Source organism: Trachypithecus francoisi, unplaced genomic scaffold (assembly GCF_009764315.1).
Source record: "Trachypithecus francoisi isolate TF-2019V2 unplaced genomic scaffold, Tfra_2.0 Lachesis_group8, whole genome shotgun sequence".
Classification (NCBI taxonomy): Eukaryota; Metazoa; Chordata; class Mammalia; order Primates; family Cercopithecidae; genus Trachypithecus; species Trachypithecus francoisi.
Window position 1 is genome coordinate 60,404,726 of NW_022681473.1, and position 15,970 is coordinate 60,420,695.

The 15,970-nt window shown below is 45.2% G+C and overlaps 1 protein-coding gene across 1 annotated transcript in view; it reads left to right on the forward strand.

Moving 5' to 3' along the window:
• The window catches only part of UBQLNL (ubiquilin like), a 114,163-nt gene extending 99,563 nt beyond the window's left edge, over window positions 1-14,600 (forward strand). The window contains 5 exon segments of the mRNA XM_033207970.1: window positions 6,462-6,524; window positions 7,292-7,516; window positions 8,032-8,196; window positions 12,047-13,410; window positions 13,413-14,600. Of these exon segments, the coding sequence (XP_033063861.1) occupies window positions 12,459-13,410; window positions 13,413-14,071 (1,611 nt within the window). The 5' untranslated portion in view covers window positions 6,462-6,524; window positions 7,292-7,516; window positions 8,032-8,196; window positions 12,047-12,458 and the 3' untranslated portion in view covers window positions 14,072-14,600.
• The last annotated feature ends 1,370 nt before the right edge of the window (window positions 14,601-15,970 follow it).

A 15,970-nucleotide genomic window follows, 5' to 3' on the forward strand; every position in this document is an offset into this window, starting at 1 on the left:
GAAGCTTGAGATCTCACACAGGACCAGACACTTTAGTCTCTGCTCACCTGCCCCAGGTTCCTCAGTCTCCAGGACAGGTTAGGATATCAGATTCTATCTCTCACGAAGTTCCAGGAGACAACGCTGGTCCTCAAGTGGAGCATGGAAAGCCCACCCTACCTTAGAGCTTTCTTTCAGGCTATTTGTCCACTTAAATCCAGGTAAACAAAGTGTTTCCTTGCCTCCCTCTGTTACCACTTTCACTGGACCATCAGTTGCACTGTCACTGTGGTATCTAATCCCAGTCCCTTCCACTGCAGCCCAGCCCTGATTCTCTTCTATGTCCTTAGTGGACCTCAGATTTTCTCAGACTGAGTTCCATAGAACCCAACATATTTTTTATTTTCTTTTTTGACTTTTAAAATTCAGGGGTGCAAGTGTAAGTTTGTTACATAGGTAAACTTGTGTCATGGGGTTTTGTTGTACAGATTATTTCATCACCCAGGTATTAAGCCTAGTACCCATTAGTTATTTTTCCTGATCCCTCCCTCCTCCCACCCTCTACCCTCTAAAATGCCCCAGTGTGGGGAACCCAGCATATCTTCTCACGGAAAAAGGATGGAGGAAAGAAGAACCACAAAGTTGAGTCAAGGGATAATCATACTGGTTATAGAACAAATTAAGTTTCATCAACCAGATGCCTAGAGCTCTTGTGGACCAGAGTTGGAGAAAGAGGTGTCAGAAGCCATGAGCAGATGGAAAAATGTACTAGACAGACTGGGAGGAATGAAATGTTTTGGAAAGTTTGGGGTCTGAGCTTAAAAAGTAGCTTCTGGAAATGGATCATGAAACAGGAGCGTTGAGCATCTGTCAGTGAATGGAGTAGAAAATAGCCATTCTATTAATATGTTTCCTTCCTTCTGGCTTACATATTTCCTAGGGTGGAGAAAACACAGAGGCTGCACTGTAGTTGGAAAGATTCGGTGTAGAGAACACGAATTCCTTCCTCTGGCACAAGTGATTAGTAAAAACATATCCCAATGTCTGCTTGTGCCTGGGCTGATGAGGGGACATTATATCCAGATGAGAGGGCTGTTAGAAGAATATGGCCTTTAGTCAGACGAATTTAGATTCAAATCCTAGCTCTTCTGTTCACCAGCTGTGTGACCTGGAGTAAGTTTATTAACCTCTCGGAAACAAAATTCTTTGATCTGTTGTATGGGAATGTAACCAAACACAATAGACTGTTAGGGAATTCATAGTTCACTATACGCTGAATCCTCAGGAAAGTGCCTCACACAAAGAGGGCGTTCAGCAAATGCTTTAGCATCCTAAGCCCTAGGCTCACCCCCACTCATCTAAAATATCTGTACAATTGCTAGTTGCCTCTCACGGGCCCCATTTATATCCTGCAGGGACATAGCCAGATGGAAGTAGGAGATGGGGCTGGATCCTACACTGCTGGCTTTCAATCAGAACTTGCTGATCTCTGGGTCTGGGTCCTTTGTCCTGCTGGGGATGCCAGGACTGGAGGCTCTGCACGCCTGGCTCTGTGCCTGTGTGCCTGCTCTATATGGCAGCTTTGGTAGGGAATGCCCTTCTACTGGGGCTGGTGGTTGCTGACAAGGCACTCTGGGCACCCATTACCAGCTGCTGTGGCTTCTGGCAGCTGCTGATTTGGTTCTAGCCACATCCACAATGCCCAAAGCTCTGACCTCACTTTGGGGCTTGTCCAGTGAGATCTCTTTTGGAGCTTGTTTGGCTCAACTCTTTGTTGCCCATGTGGCAATCATTGCCACATTACTGAGTCCTCAGTGCTTCTGGCCGTGACCGTAGACTGCCAGCCTTTGCTCTATGGGGCGTTGCTGGCCCAGCATGTGGTAGGTCTAGTAGCTCTGGCTACCATGACCCGTGATGTCTGTGTCATGGTGCACCCTGTGATCCTGCTAGAGAAACTGCCTTACTGTGGGCAGTGGGCCCTGCCCCACACCTACTGTGAACACATGGGTGTGTCTCACCTGGCATGTGGAGATACGTGCCCCATCATCTGGTATGGACTGGTCACCACACTGCTCTCCCCAGCCCTGGACGTAGGGCTCATAGGTGCTTCCTATGCCCTCATTCTCCATGCTGTCTGCTATCTGCCATCTGCCATCCCATGGTGCCTGCCACAAGGCTCTGAGTAACTGCGGGGCCCATGCTAGTGTCATTGGTCTCTTCTACACATCTGCCCTCTTCTCCTTCCTTGCTCACTGTTTTAGGTCTCACACAATGCCCAGCCATATTCACATCCTACTGACTAAACTCTACGCATTGGTGTCCCCAGCTCTCAATCCTGTGGTCTATGGAGTGCAGACTCAGCGGATCGCTCAGAGGCTCAGGCACTTGCTTCAACTTTTCTGGGCAGGAGCAGTGAAGAAGGTTGGCCCTGAGAGGGCCTCCCCACAGGAATAAATGTGATCCCTATTTTCTTCAGCGTGTATACCCAGATGACCAAGTGATGCTACAGGACCTATCTGGGTAGAGCTCTGACCAAGACGTCTCCATTGTCTGTTGTCAGGTGGCCCTATGCTCACTCCAGCCCTATTTTATCACCCATCATGTAGGCGGAATACACTGAACTGACCTGTCTCTGTCCAGCTCTATAGTACCCAGTCTATTCCTGGTATTTCTAAGTCTGTATTGATCTCCACAGAGGGATTACACACATATAGAAATGGTTGGTCCCAGACTGTGACAGACTAGGCAGTCTAGGACATGTCCTGAGGACTAGGATCTTATCTTTTCTCCATCAGTTTATCCAGCCAAAACCAGATTAATGAAACATGTCTCTGAGTTGGGCCCCTTGTACAATGTCTGACACTAAGCAGGAACTCTGTTTGCTAAGGAGATGAAGACAGGAGGAGCTGGGGAAATGGCATTATGTGAATAAAATAGAACACAGCTCTGGAAATGGACATGGTTTCTGACCTGGGTAATTAATAACTAGAGCTTGGAAGACCTGTTGCTTTGGATGGGAAGAGTGTGCACAATACTGTAGCTTCCTCACTAAACTCTTTCCCTACATTACTCAGATACTAAGGCTACTCTTGTGTTTTCAACTTGTGCTAATGGCTGTTTGCAGATGGCAAAATATGGGGGCAACTCCAGCAGCAGCTGTCATGCTTCATGCTCTATCTTCATGCTCTTTCATTTTTCCTTTCCTACATTCCTTCTTCCATAAGATGCCTTAGTTCTACTGTCACTCATCTGGATATTGATCCCAGACAGGTTTCCTGCTTCATGCAGCTTAGGTTTCCCGACCTATTCCTCTCTTGTCTTCCTAACCTCTGTGCTCCTCTGGACCCTATGGCTACAGCAAGGCCAGGCTAGAGAAGCTAATGAAGAATGGATCTCTGGCCTTGAGCATAGAGTGAGAGGGTGAGAATCTGTAAAGTAAGATAAGGATATGACCTCTCAGCAAGGATTGTCCAGCAAAGCTCTGGGCATGTCTTCCTGGAGTCATACATCCACACAGCTTCTCAAATCTTTTCCCAGAAGGGAAGTCATAGTTTCATATACCTTTCTCTACTAGGTATATACTAGGGCAAGGATTCCAAAGGATGAGATGAGTAAGCAGAGGAACTTTATACTAAGCAGCCATATAATCTAAAGTTAAGGGTCTGTGAAAAGTAAAGAAACAATAAAGGATAGAGGTAGTAGAGCTACAGAGTCAAAATTCCTCAATGGAAAAATGGGGCAACACACCCTTCATAGGAAATCTGACATTTTCCTAGGCACTTGGGTGAATGTGAGAGTCCCCATTGTCTGAGAAATACTCAAGAGAGATAGCAGAAGAAAAGAGAATAATTTTGGGTGGCTGGCACTAAGAGCACTGAGTTTTGTGACTCCTTGTCCAGGCCTCAGCAACTATACTCTTCCTTCTCTGTAGGGATAACGGCAATTCAGAGGCCAGAAGACTTGAGGCTCCACAGCATCCTGTGGCAGGTTAGGAAATATTGGGAGAGAGCTTTCTTGAGAGACAGACAGTAGAGGCAGCTGGCATTAAGACCAGAGGAACTGGGGGAAGCATTTGAATAGTGGAATGGATGTAAAAGTTTACAGTACCTGGCATACTGCAGGAGGCAAACTCCCAGGGGTGAAGGAAGATATATAACAGAGCAGTTCAGTACAGTATTGCTGAAGCGATCCCCCCGGATACACACTTTGGCCCTCATCCAAGTGTACCCAGTTAAGTAAATGCTTCTGTTCTTGAGATTGAATAGGTAGGATTGCATTTCCTTCTTGAGTCTTCCCTTTCTCAAAGTTGAGGGAAACATCATAATTCTTCCTGCAAGGGGCCCATCCCAAGGCCCCCGCAGGATGTCTCAGGTTTGCCTTAATCTGTTTAGACAAGAGGGCCCAGCAGGGTGAAGGAAGATCTTAGCCTAGGGATGGATGCGGAAGACGCTGTTTGTCATAATAAACTCACTACCACCATGTTTAGAGGCACCAGTCTGTCTCAACCTTCTTCTCCACCTTTCCATACCCTCTTCACACCTCCTTCATCTTCTCGGCCCTTTCAAATGTCAAAATATATAACCCCTCCTACTGAAACTATTTACTTAGACTAGAAATAAAAGCCTAGGGGAGCCCCCAGTACTTACTGCACTCCTGTAGTTGATGCAAGATGCAGCCTGTTATAGCTCTTCTGACCACTCCACAGCTGCTGCCCCTGGTGCTCCCAGGAGTAGGTGGAGATTGTTTTGTGCTTTGGGCTGGCTTCCTTCACCACTCTGATTCTGTTCAAGAACCTCCAGGTTCTGGGAGAAAGTGAGGGTAGACAGAAATAGGGAGGAAGAAAAGAAAGATGGGACACCCTGCATGTTCTGATTTTCCCTTTGCTTGTATGTATGGGCATAGGGGGAGCGAGGAAAGACAAAGGTGAAAGCAATAGAGGAAGGAACTCTGGGCTGTATGCCCTGCTCAGTTATGAGGCCCTGTTTTCTGCAAAAATCTGCCACCTTCTTCCTGTGCTCAGCATGCAGGAACTCAGGGCGTCTATAAAAGGCTATGCAGGCCGGGCGCGGTGGCTCAAGCCTGTAATCCCAGCACTTTGGGAGGCCGAGACGGGCGGATCACGAGGTCAGGAGATCGAGACCATCCTGGCGAACACTGTGAAACCCCGTCTCTACTAAAAAATACAAAAAACTAGCCGGGCGAGGTGGCGGGCGTCTGTAGTCCCAGCTACTCGGGAGGCTGAGGCAGGAGAATGGCGTGAACCCGGGAGGCGGAGCTTGCAGTGAGCTGAGATCCGGCCACTGCACTCCAGCCCCGGCGACAGAGCAAGACTCCGTCTCAAAAAAAAAAAAAAAAAAAAAAAAAAAAAGGCTATGCAATCTTTATTTTATTATCCTTCAAAAGCTAAACTATTGGGCTGGAGTTGCAGGCTGAAGGCACACCCAGATTAAGCTATGGTGCCAAAGCCATAAAACTTATGAGTGAGACATCTCAGAGAAGGACAGGGGCCACAGACATTTTAATTCAAAAAGATTTTGTTAGGAAACCTCAGTGGGTGTTGCATGCACATTAAAAAAAATTGGGAAGGAGTCTTGGTTGAATCTAGTGCTGGTTTATCCAGCTCCAAAATGGGACTAAGGGATGGATTTAGAGAAATATAACTAATATAAAGACTCTTACTAGAGGCAGACCAAGCACTGTTCTAAGTCCTTTACAAGTATTCTATCATCTATCTATCTATCTATCTATCTATGTATCAATCATCTCTTTAGCTCTATCTATAATTCTTAAAACAATAAAATAAATTCCACACTTTGCCCCATTATACATATTAAGACAATGGGAGCACAGAGAAATTAAATAATTTGCCCAGTGTCCCAGAGTCAGGATTAGAACTCAGGAAATATGGCTTTGGGATCAGTGGGTTTGGGTTCTGAGTATGGAAGTGATATGATAGGCATATACCGGGGGAGAAGAGACCAAATTATGCATCTCTCTAGAAACTTTCCCTCTCTCTCTATCTAGCTGAGGCAAGGGAGCTGCCTCCCAGCCTTACCCTTTTGTCCTGTGCTGCATATCCACCCCAACATAACTTGGATCTCTGCCACTTCCTTAGGTGTCAGAGCATAGGATCTAGAACATAGATGGGACCTGGGGGCAGCTTGAAGCATTGTCACTTATTAGTCATGTAACTTAGCAAGATATTTAGACTCTCAGAACCTCATGTTTTTCAACTATAAAATGTGGATTACAATTCACCCTCTGTTATGTCTTGTGAATGTTAAACATCCATCCAGAATGATGCATTATGGTATTGTTACTGTTCCTTTGATGATTTGCAACTCTGTCCCTGCTGTCTGCAATACAAGGTAAAGTTGTAGGAATCTGCCAGATCTCTAGAATGGGGATTCTGTAGACAACTGAGGCTTCCTAAGCCTATCCCCTGACACATCTCTGCAGACCAGCTTTGCTCTCTCCCACAGGGCTTTGAAGAAAAATCAGCTTTCAGCAATGTGAACTGCAGCCAGATCTAGCCAGTGCATGAGGTAGGGTGAGGTAGGCCCCACCAATAGGTTCTGGAAGGGACCTGCAGCTTCAATTCTGGGAAATCAAGGGAAGCATAACTCAATCCCCTAACAGACAGTCAAAAAGAAATCCCTGTGCAGAGGCAATGCTTCTCTGGCACTCCAAAGTAGGCTCAGCCTCTTCTCCTGCTTCATGTTTGCAAACAGCCCAGGGTGACCCAACATGCTTCATTATGTTTAGTGTGCCTATGGCCATGCTTTGCAGCTGGTGAGAAGTATGTCAAGCTCTGTGGATGAAGGAGGCACATGCCATTGTGTGGTTCACCTACCCAACAACCCCATCCCCCTGGGGCAGCTGGAACAGCTACAAAGTACAGTTCAGGAGCTCATTTGCAAGTATGAGCAGAAGCTGTCTAGAGAGAGCACTTGATCGCTGGGCTGGGACTGGGGCTGGGAGTTATCCAAGCATAGTCTCCAATAGACACAGCATTGAGATAAGTCCTGGAAGTAGAAAATGTTTGAAGGAAGTGGCACAGCCTTCATCTTTGAGATGAATCTTTAGAATGAAGGGGAAATTCTGTACTATCCTTGGGATCTCCAGTGATAGTAACAGACTATAGAGAGGCTTGTGTAGGGGGTGCCTCCCATAGTAATGGATGAATTAATGGGTATGGACCCACTGGAAGATGAAAATGGGGCAATTTTGGTCTGGGAGGATGCAACTGAATGGGAGGAGCCACAGGTGTTGACATTTGGGGCAACTTCCTGTTCATCCCCTGCATGCCCAGGTCAGTGAGTATGCACACACCATTGAAGATAAAGACAATGAGGTTCTGGAAATGAGTCACATGCCAGAGTCCTGGAATCCCAGTGCCCTTGCTTCTCCCTATGAGAACCCAGCCTTCAACCTGCTGCGCTTGGAACTGGAGGGAGCACAGGAGTTGGCGACTCAACTTAAGGCCATTGGAGGCATTATTGTGGCAGGGGACCTTCTCCACTGACTCCAGAGCCAGGTATATGGATGGATTAAAGAATACCCCTCCCTAGGCTGGGTGCAGTGGCTCACACCTGTAATTCCAGCACTTTGGGAGGCTCATGCGGGCAGATCACCTGAGGTCAGGAGTTCGAGACCAGCCTGGCCAACATGGTGAAATCCCATCTCTACTAAAAATACAAAAATTAGCCAGTTGTGGTGGTGGGCACCTGTAATCCCAGCTACTTGGGAGGTTGAGGCAAGAGAATAGCTTGAACCCAGGAGATGGAGGTTGCAGTGAGCTGAGATTGTGCCATTGCACTGCAGCCTGGGTGACAGAGCAAGACTCTATCTCAAAAAAAAAAAAAAAAAAGAAAAAGAAAAAAAAAATCCCTGCCTGTCACAGACTCCTGTTTTCTCTAACCTCACATATTGGACAAATTCTAATATTATTTCTTTCTGGGGAAGAAGACTCTGAGCTGAGTAATATGACAGCCAGAGTTCAGTTTTTAAGAACACTCTGCAACCCACTTCTCGGGCATCTCATTTCCATAGGTGACTAACGCCAGTCTCACACTCAAGCTTTTGGCTGATTCTTACCAGCGCAGCTTTGGTGCTCTCCAGCAGGAGGTGGATGTCCTTGAGAGTCAACTAAGTGAATGGGAGAGAGAAAAGGAGAAAGAACAGGCCTCCAGACACCTGGACCACCCCTCCCCCTGGGTGAGTGCACAGACTGAATTTCTCAAGGTCTTATCTCTTCAGAGACCAGGTTGGGAGTGCATGTTGGCTATGGTAAACTGAGGGGAGGGAAGAACAATTTTGTTGTTGTTGTTGTTTGAGATGGAATCTTGCTCTGTTGCCCAGGCTGGAATGCAGTGGTGCAATCTCAGCTCACTGCAACCTCCACCTCCTGGGTTCAAGCGATTCTCCCACCTCAGGCTCCTGAGTAGCTGGGATTACAAGCGCGCACCACCAAGCTCAGCTAATTTTTAAATTTTTAGTAGAGACAGGGTATTGCCATGTTGGCCAGGCTGGTCTTGAACTCCTGACCTCAGGTGATCCGCCTGCCTTGGCCTCCCAAGGTGCTGGGATTACAGGTGTGAGCCACTGCACCCAGTCAAAGTACAAGTCTTGATAGAGAATAAATCTTTCATTTCCTTGTTTTGTGTGTCACTGAAAAATGCAGACCAAGATTGATATATTCTCATACATGGGCATATGTATACACAGACATATGAACACCCCATAATCAGATATACATAATAACCTATGTTTATGCAAAATCAACCTGCTGATATGCTTGTATATGCACTCAGGTGCATGGATACACACTCAAACCCACACATGGTTATTATACTTTCACACTCAGCTACCTGTGGGTTGTGTGCTTTAGACTTGGCTCATATATTGCCTGCTTTTTCTCCTAGCTTCTTGTGCCCATGGAGGCCTCCAGGAAGTTAGCAAACCCCTTGTGGTTCAGCTCAATTGGAGAGGCTTCTCATACAAGGCAGGTGCCTAGGGCCGAGACTTAGTACCCAATCCAGCCTCTTCCCTTTACTGGGTGGCCTTTACGCACAAATGGCAGGTGAGCCTTGAGTGAGTGACTTCTGTTCTGCAATCAGGTTACTTCCAAATGTCCCCTACCTGTACCCAAACAGGTTTCTTTGTAGCCCCAAGCCAACTTCTTCTCTCTATTTTAAGTATGCCCCAAAGCAAACCTGGCCTAGGTCTAACAGGTCACCTCCTAACGCTTTTCTCATGAGACAAGCATGACCCAGACTGCCCTGAGCTTCCTTCACAAATCCACTGTCTAAAAATTTTAATCCCATAGTAACTCAAAGATGGTTCTACTTCTACTCTGATTCTATGTGAAGGACAAACTCTTCTATACCTGGGCCTCAAAATTCTGACTTCCTGCTTAGAAGTTCAGAGCATGTCTCTGGCCAAGCTTGAGACTTGGAATTAAGCCAATCTGTATTTGAGACTCAATACTGCCGTTTAAGCTAAATGACCTTGGGAAAATGAATTAACATCTCAGAGCTCTTCTTAGCCGTATGTAAAATTGGGATAACTATACATATATGAGAAGATCACATGAAATTACATAGAAAAGTATGTAAAATATAGGTGCTGATATGTATTTATTAGATGAAAGAATGGCTAAAAGAGTCAATAAATAGATGAATAAGACCCTCAATACGTTGTCAGCCTTGCCAGGGAGGTAGGCCCAACACACAGAATGTTAAAAGTCAGTGTGTGTGAAAATGTAATATAGACCCGTTGTGAGAAAGAGACATGAATATAGGTTAAACCAGTCATTGAAGAGCCCTGGTTGAAGCTCAACTCAGAAAGATTAATGTTACTAAAAATTAGTGTTGCTGAAAATAATGTTCCCCAATTTCTATGCTTATATAAAATGTATAGGCTACACTTTGTAGCATATAACTCAAATATGCTACACTTTTCAGCATATAAAATATGTTTACATGCCTTGGAACCCTCTCAAAATCTACGGGTAATCAGGATTTACAGAACAATGTTAAGAGATAAGATTAAGATTACTCATAACTCAGAGATAATTTCAGGAACTTTCCAATGTGACCTCATGAGAACAAATCTCCCTGAATCCAGCTCCAGAAATATGTCCTGTTACAGGACCCTTGCATCTCGAGGACAGGTGGAAGGCAGTGGAGTGTAGATACAGAAGAATCTCCATAAGGAAGAAAAAATAATAGCTACCATTTTTTGATTGCTCATTGGAACAAATGCTCTACTAATTGTTTTCTTTGCTTTATTTTGGACAGTACTAACAGTCAATAAAGTAGCTTGTTATTTTTGTTTACAGTTTTTACTTATAAGCTGTGTGACCTTGAGCAAATGACTCAACATTTCTAAGACCTAGTCTCTTCATCTGTAAGGATAAAACCTACCGTACAGTGCTGTTATTATAATTAAATAAGATTATGCATATATAGTGTCTAATAGGCACTGTAGCTATTGGTGTTTTATTATTACTGTAACTTTTAAAAATAATAGTTTAGTTTGTCATGGTTGAGTAAGTAAAAGATGAACTAAAGTCAATTGTTTGATAGCAAAGCCCCTGCTCTTGATTAGCAAACTGATCTGCCCATTTTTATAGCCCTTTGTTACCTTAGTTATTGCGGTCACCCAATAATTCCAAATGCAGGGCTTGGCCTAGGTACTTTGACTACTATTGACTGTACAAATCCTATAATGACCTTGTGCTGCTGAAAAACTATGGAGAGAGGAAGATGGGCTATGGTGACGGCAGTTGAAACGTTATGTATAAGAACTTTATGTACTTTAACTACTATGGCACAAGCAACATGACCAAGATGGACCTTTCCTCCAACACCCTGGTGCTGCGGCATCCACTGCCTGGTGCCACCTATAACAACCACTTTTCCTGTGCTGGTGTGCCTTGGAAGGACTTAGATTTTGTTGGTGATGAGGAGGGGCTGTGGGTTCTTTATGCCACTGAGGACAGCAAGGGCAACCTGGTTGTGAGTCGTCTCAACACTAGCACCCTAGAAGTGGAGAAAACCTGGTGCACTAGCAGTACAAGCCAGCCCTGTCAGGGGCCTTCATGGTCTGTGGGGTGCTCTATGCCTTACACTCACTGAGCACCCACCAAAAGGAGATCTTCTATGCTTTTGACACCACCACTGGGCAGGAGCGTCGCCTCAGCATCCTGTTGGACGAGATGCTGGAAAAGCTACAGGGCATCAACTACTGGTCCTCAGACCACAAGCTCTATGTCTTCAATGATGGTTACCTGATAAATTACGACCTCACCTTCCTGAAGAGAAAGCTACCAAGACCACCCACCAAGAGGCCCTCTGGGGTTCATGCTCCACCAAAACCTGTCAAACCTAACAAGGCTTCCAGACCCTGAGACCCCAGGGCTGGGCAGAGCATTAGTAGAAGTGTGCCCTCTTCCTTACCTCCAGGAGAACCACATCCCAAAGTGGTCATTTGTCCTAACGATTGGAAGACTTTGATTATGTCTAGTGAGTCCTTTATGTAATTAATATCTCAATCCGCATATTAAGGTTCCCTTTAATAATGGTTTAGGTGGATTTGATAGGGAAAAAGTAAAATATTAGCTAAGAAAATGGTACCCTCTCTTTCTGATGCTTTGACATCTCATATTCCTTTTGGAGAATCATAAATCCAGCTTCTGGAACTCAAGAGTTCTGTGATCTAGAATTGTCAGTTTCAGGTTGGGAACATCTGATTCCAGTGCAGAAGCTGCAGGGCAGCTGGTCATTAGAGTAGGTTATGAAAGTTCCCTTTCTTATCTCTACCTTCCTGTGAGGTCCCTGGGGAGAAAACATATATATGTATATATATACACACATATATAAAGGTATATATGTGTGTATATATATAAAGGTATATACTGCGTGTATACATACACACAGTATCACACAGAAACACACGTCCCACATTTAAAAATATGGTTTTTATTTACTTTTTTGTTTTCTTACTAGTTCCATCCAGAGAACTTTGTCCCTGTTTTCTGGAAATTTGTTTTATTTTATTGTAGAGACCTGGACCCTGAAATATGTCCTGCTTCCTCAGCTGGCCCAGGGTGACTGTGAGGATAGACTTGACATCACAATATCCCTTTTCTGAGGATTTATGCCCTTGGTGGGTGGGGTAGGAGGAGGGGTAAGCCTAGGAGAAGTCATCACCACTTTGTCCACCGTGGGTGAAGTATGAATCAGTAGCCACGCCAGGCCTCAGCTGGGCCACATCTGGAGAACTGGGGTGAGGGCACAACATCGCAAAATACCTGGCCCTAGCCTGGTCACTCATCCCTTTTTGGGCAACAAGGAAACTATCCTGTGGCGTGAGAACACAATACCTGAGACAAAGGCCAGTAGAAACATTTGCCTGTCCCTACTCTTTCTGCCCCAGCTTCCACCTGCTCCCCATCTGCCTGCCCACTAAAGCCCATGTTGCATGCCATCTCTCGAACATCCAGGATGTCCCAGAGTGGATGTCCTTCAGGTCTTTCGGCAGACAAAAATATCTCTTTAAGTGCCACTCAAGTGATAGTGAAGACTGCAGGCAACCAGAAAGACTTTATGGTAGCTGATGACATCTTGGTGAGGCAGTTCAAGGAGATGCTATTGGCTCACTTCCAATGCCAAATGGACCAACTAGTGCTGGTCTTCATGGGCCGCCTTCTCAAAGACCATGATATACTGAGCCAGAGGGGCATCATGGATGGCCACACCATCTACCTGGTCATCAAGTCCAAGCATGGCTCCAGATCTCTAGCCCATTCCTTCCAGGATCTGCCAACGAATGATCCCTGCCACTGGGACAGAAACACCAAAGGAAACAGCAGCGGGGTGCACCAACCAACTGGTATGAATCAAGCTCCAGTAGAATTGGCCCACTTTGTGGGGCCTGATGCACCCAAAGTGCATACCCAGAACTTGGAAGTGAGCCATCCAGAGCACAAAGCACAGATGCTGGAGAATCCTAGCATCCAGCGGCTTCTGTCCAACATGGAGTTCATGCGACAGTTCATCTCAGAACATTTAGACACTCAACAATTGATGCAGCAGAACCCAGAAGTTTCCCACCTTCTTGACAATTCTGAGATCCTATGACAGACTCTGGAGCTGGCTAGGAACCTTGCTATGATCCAAGAGATAATGCAGATCCAGCAACCTTCACAAAACCTTGAGTATCCACTGAACCCACAGCCGTATCTGGGCTTAGAGACAATGCCAGGTGGGAATAATGCCCTGGGTCAGAACTGTGCTGACATTAATGATCAAATGCTGAACAGTATGCAAGATCCTTTTGGAGGAAACCCTTTCACAGCTCTCCTGGCCAGACAAGTCCAGTCTTCACCTCCACCTTCACCACCATCCCAGGAACGACAAGACCAGCTCCACAGCATCCTGCAACGCGAGTCATCTATAATAGCTCTGGTGGTTTATCTTCAAACACCTCAGCCAGTGACACCCCTAACAAGGTCAACCACACTTCCAAGGCCAACACTGCTATGATCTCCACCAAGGGCCAGAGCCATGTCTGTGCCACTCGGCAGCCAGCTGGGATACCAGCCTTACCTAGCATAGAGCTTATCCAGCAGCTTCAAGAAGAATACAAGGATGCCACTGTTTCTCTAAGTAGCTCCAGACAGATATTAGAGGGTGATCTCCAGCTGTCAGATGAACAGACCAGCTCCCAGATCACAGGAGGCGTGATGCAGTCGCTTATGAACACCCCCTACCTGGCAGCTCAGATTATGTTGTTCATGAGTATGCCTCAGCTGAGTGAACAGTGGAGGCAGCAGCTGCCCACATTCCTGCAGCCAACACAGATTTCTGATCTGCTTATTGCTTTAGCCAACCCTAAAACATTCCAAGCAATATTGCAGATTGAGCAGGGCCTCCAGCTGCTGGCCACAGAGGCTCCTGTTCTTCTGCCTTGGGTTGCACCTTACCTATGGGGCCTGGGTTGGCTTTCTGCCCCCAGCTGCAACTATCCTGACACAGTGCCCTGTTCCTGGAATGTTTCAGATATACCTGAGCCTAAGGGACCTTAGTGCTGCCACAAACCTGGAACAGTCCTGCAGAGGCTACAATCCCCAGATGGGGACCCTTCCCACCCTCTGCAAGCTCCTGAGATTAATTTTAGCAAACAGATGGAATCTCTCCAGGCCCTGGAAGCTGGGAACCACCATGCCAATCTACAGGCACTCATTGCTACTGAAGGGAACACCAATGCTGCTACCCGCAAGCTCAAGGGATCCCAGAGATTCTAACCACCATGCCTACTTCTTTGCTTGCTACCTGCCTGCTGACCCACCTGACCATCTCATTTGCCTTTTCCACCTCTCCTGATGCTTCCAGCCAAGAGAAGTCCTGGAACAGGAGTTATCAACCAGTGTGTCTTGTACTGAATAATAGATCACTGGCCATGGCTGGAACATCCGTCAATAAAATGGCTACACTCACTTGCCCTGATCTGAGATTTGGCTTTACTTCTTTTGCCAAAAAAAAAAAAAGAAAGAAAAAAATAACTGTGATATTTTTGTCTCACCTACTATACATACATTAACACATAAACCACATGCACGTATTAATATAGAGGCGACAATAATGTTGTTATCTCTAAAACATGAGCATTTTGAGTGTGGTATATGAAACTTGACCATAGTATATGAAACTGATTATTTTGAGCATGTCACCTCAGACTGGTGTGTGTATGTACACAAGTTCACGTAGTAAAAAATTCACATATAGAGGCATATAGAGTCCGCATACAAGTACACACAGCCAGGTGCAAACACAGATGCAAATACCTAGAGACACAGAAACAGACCCATATGTAGGGAAAACAGTCATAACATGCTCAAACAGAAAGGGAAACATTTTACATAGATAGGCCTAGATATTTAGTCATAAAGATTGTCTGAATTTCTCAAACCCAAATTGTTCAAGTTTGAAAGTGGAACAGAAATAATATGTGGGCCAGACTAGGGTGAATTCACATATCAACCAAGTGCGGATGAATAGTTATCATCTTTGGAGCCTCTTACTCATTGACATTACCACCATTATAAGACAGTGATGGGCTGTCACTCCTTTCTTATTAGCACACAGAGATGCAACTGCTGCCATCTCCGCTGTATATCTCAGTCACCACAAATCCAGTCCTCCATGGGGCACAGCACCTTCTAAGAATATCATCTCCTTCGGTATATCTTAGTAGTTTACATTTTCCGTGGTTGCCACACTTTTTTCTCTTTCTGCCTTACCTAGAGTATCCCAGCATGGCAGGATATGCAATTACTTGTGTTTTAATTATTCCATGATTAAATAATTTAATACTCTTACCAGAATAATTCAGTGTTGTTTTAGGCATTGAAAAAATAGCAGTGAAAAAAATAAAGATCCTTTATTTATTGACTTTACTGTCTTTTGTGGAGATACAAGTTATGTTAGGTGGTAAGTGCTGTGAAGAAAAATGAATCAGAACAAGATATTCTACCTAGGGTGATCAGAGAAGGCCTCTCTGAACAGGTGACATTTCAGCAGAAATCAGAAGTAACTAGGAGAACTGAACATGCAGTTCACTGGGAGAAGGATGATCCATGAGCTGTCTGGAAGTAAAAGCCCCAAGATAGCAGTATTCCTGCTGTGTTTTAAGAGTAACAAGAAGGTAATATAGCTGAAATGGATAAAAAGGAGTGGGGAATGGGAAGGAAGTCAGAGAGATTGTGAAAAGTTTTATAGGTCTGGTGAAAACTTTAGATTTTACTGTGAATGTAATAGTCACTGGTGAGTTTTGAGCAAATAAATCAAATAATTCAATTTATCAGTCTGACTTCACAATGGAGAATGCACTGTGGTAGAGAAAAACCAGGGAAGTAGAGAAACCAGTTAGGAGGCTTTTACAATAGAGAAGTTGAGAAACAGTAGTTTCTTGCACTAGGGTGGGA